Genomic DNA, 1908 nt, shown 5'->3' on the forward strand with positions numbered 1-1908 from the left:
CCCCATGGCTGAAAAGGTGAGCATGTTTGGTGGGACAGGGATTCGAACCCGCGACCCTCAGATTGCGAATCGAGCACCCTAACCACCTGGTCATGCCGGGCCCAGGATACTTTTTTACTCTGAATAAAGTAAATTTCAGGATGGATACTTGTACTTGAGTAACGTTTTGACAAAGTACTTGTATTTGAACTTGAATAACATATTTTAGTACTTTCTAAACCCCTGATCAGAACATAAAATGTTGGTTTAATGGAACGTTAGTGACTGTTTAAATATCACCTGATGAAGGCCTTATGCTTAAAACATTTTGAATAAATCATCTTCTAGATTAACATCTTTCTAGTGTTACCATTTTTTTTTATAATCTAAGGTCTTGGTTGATATTAGAAGAAAAATTTGTTTATGTTGTAAAAAATACATAAGCAGAAGGGCATCTATTATTCATACACCAAGATCTATTATTTGCATTTCAGCAATAACTAAAAACTATAAAAACTATCAGTTAGGACACACTTATTCTGGTACAATACCTGTCAATAGAAAGAAATGACCAAAAAAATACAATCAATTCCCAACTATCTACAAACACATCTATCAAATATATAAAACAATTTAAAGACATGTTTTATACATTCCTTCAGTTATCAATTACATGTATACACTATATACATCTTAGACATATATCAACAAAATGCAAGTATTACCAATTAGCAGACATGACATACAAATTCAATATTTACCACTCACAAATAATTCTATCCATGCATGTACTAATAATTAGCTGTCAATATGTATTTATATATTACTTAGCTCTCATATCAAAAATAAGCATCAAACAATAGTATAGCACTTTCAAGTCACTGTGCATACCAGTGATACAGAGTCATTACTGTACTACTTATAACATGTTCTTAATTAGTTATCATACAAAAAATAAGTAGCCATAATGTGTTACTTATCTATCACATCAACATTAAGCATTCATTTTGTATTGTTTAGCTCTGAGAACAAGAATAAGCAGCCATACAGTGTTAGATAGCTGCAAAACATTAATTAAATAGTCATCCAGTATTAGCAGTAACACATACATAAAGCAGTTATATAATATTAGCTGTCAAACCCAACAAAAGCTAGTCATATGCTTTAAATACCACTTAGCTATCACTTACATAACTCAAATAAGTTCATACAATATCTTCACCATGAGGACTGTACTTTTAATGGAACAGCAGAAGCAAATGAGGCAAGATTCCACATTCACAACAGAATGTTCAAAATGAATTCCACAACTGTTAAACAGGTTCAGATACAAAATTTCATGAATTTGTTTTTAAGAGTTTTCACAGTTAGGCACCCACTACTTCGTGCTTTTCAACTCCAAATAATATTACTTCATCTTATTTTACTAGTCTACCCTTGATGAGAAACCATTGCGCAATATACGTATTTTGGAAAATCGTGAAAAAATATATTCCAATTATGTTATAAAAGTCCACTATTCCACCATTCATCATAAAAACGACTATAAAAATGCAACTTACTTAATATACAAGAAGTAGTACCAACAACACAGCAATAAAATATTATATGAACTGCCTCAAAAATAGAAAATAAAGAAACAACAAACTTACCTATTTGTATGAACCTTAATAGTATCTCCTTTGTATGACATAGTCACAGAACCAAATATCATCTCACCAAGCATTTTAACATCAGAACAAGGCTCAAGGTACTGTAGACATCAGGGATAGAAGTATATAATGTTAAAGTTGTTTTTAATAAGAGGCAACATATTATTATAAAAGATACTGCTCAGATATTTCTCTTGAACCACTATATCTATTACAGCTCAAAACAGATTAAATTACATTGGGTTTGTATATGGATATATATATATATATATATATA

The 1908-nt window shown here is 30.7% G+C and overlaps 1 protein-coding gene across 1 annotated transcript in view; it reads right to left on the reverse strand.

The window, feature by feature from the left end:
* Window positions 1-1908, reverse strand: part of LOC106458105 (folliculin-interacting protein 2-like) — a 26186-nt gene that overhangs the window by 3727 nt on the left and 20551 nt on the right. Inside the window, exon 3 of the mRNA XM_022384491.1 lies at window positions 1632-1732. Within this exon, the coding sequence (XP_022240199.1) occupies window positions 1632-1732 (101 nt within the window). The remainder of the gene's footprint in view (window positions 1-1631; window positions 1733-1908) is intronic.

Source organism: Limulus polyphemus, unplaced genomic scaffold (assembly GCF_000517525.1).
Source record: "Limulus polyphemus unplaced genomic scaffold, Limulus_polyphemus-2.1.2 Scaffold20, whole genome shotgun sequence".
NCBI lineage: Eukaryota > Metazoa > Arthropoda > Merostomata > Xiphosura > Limulidae > Limulus > Limulus polyphemus.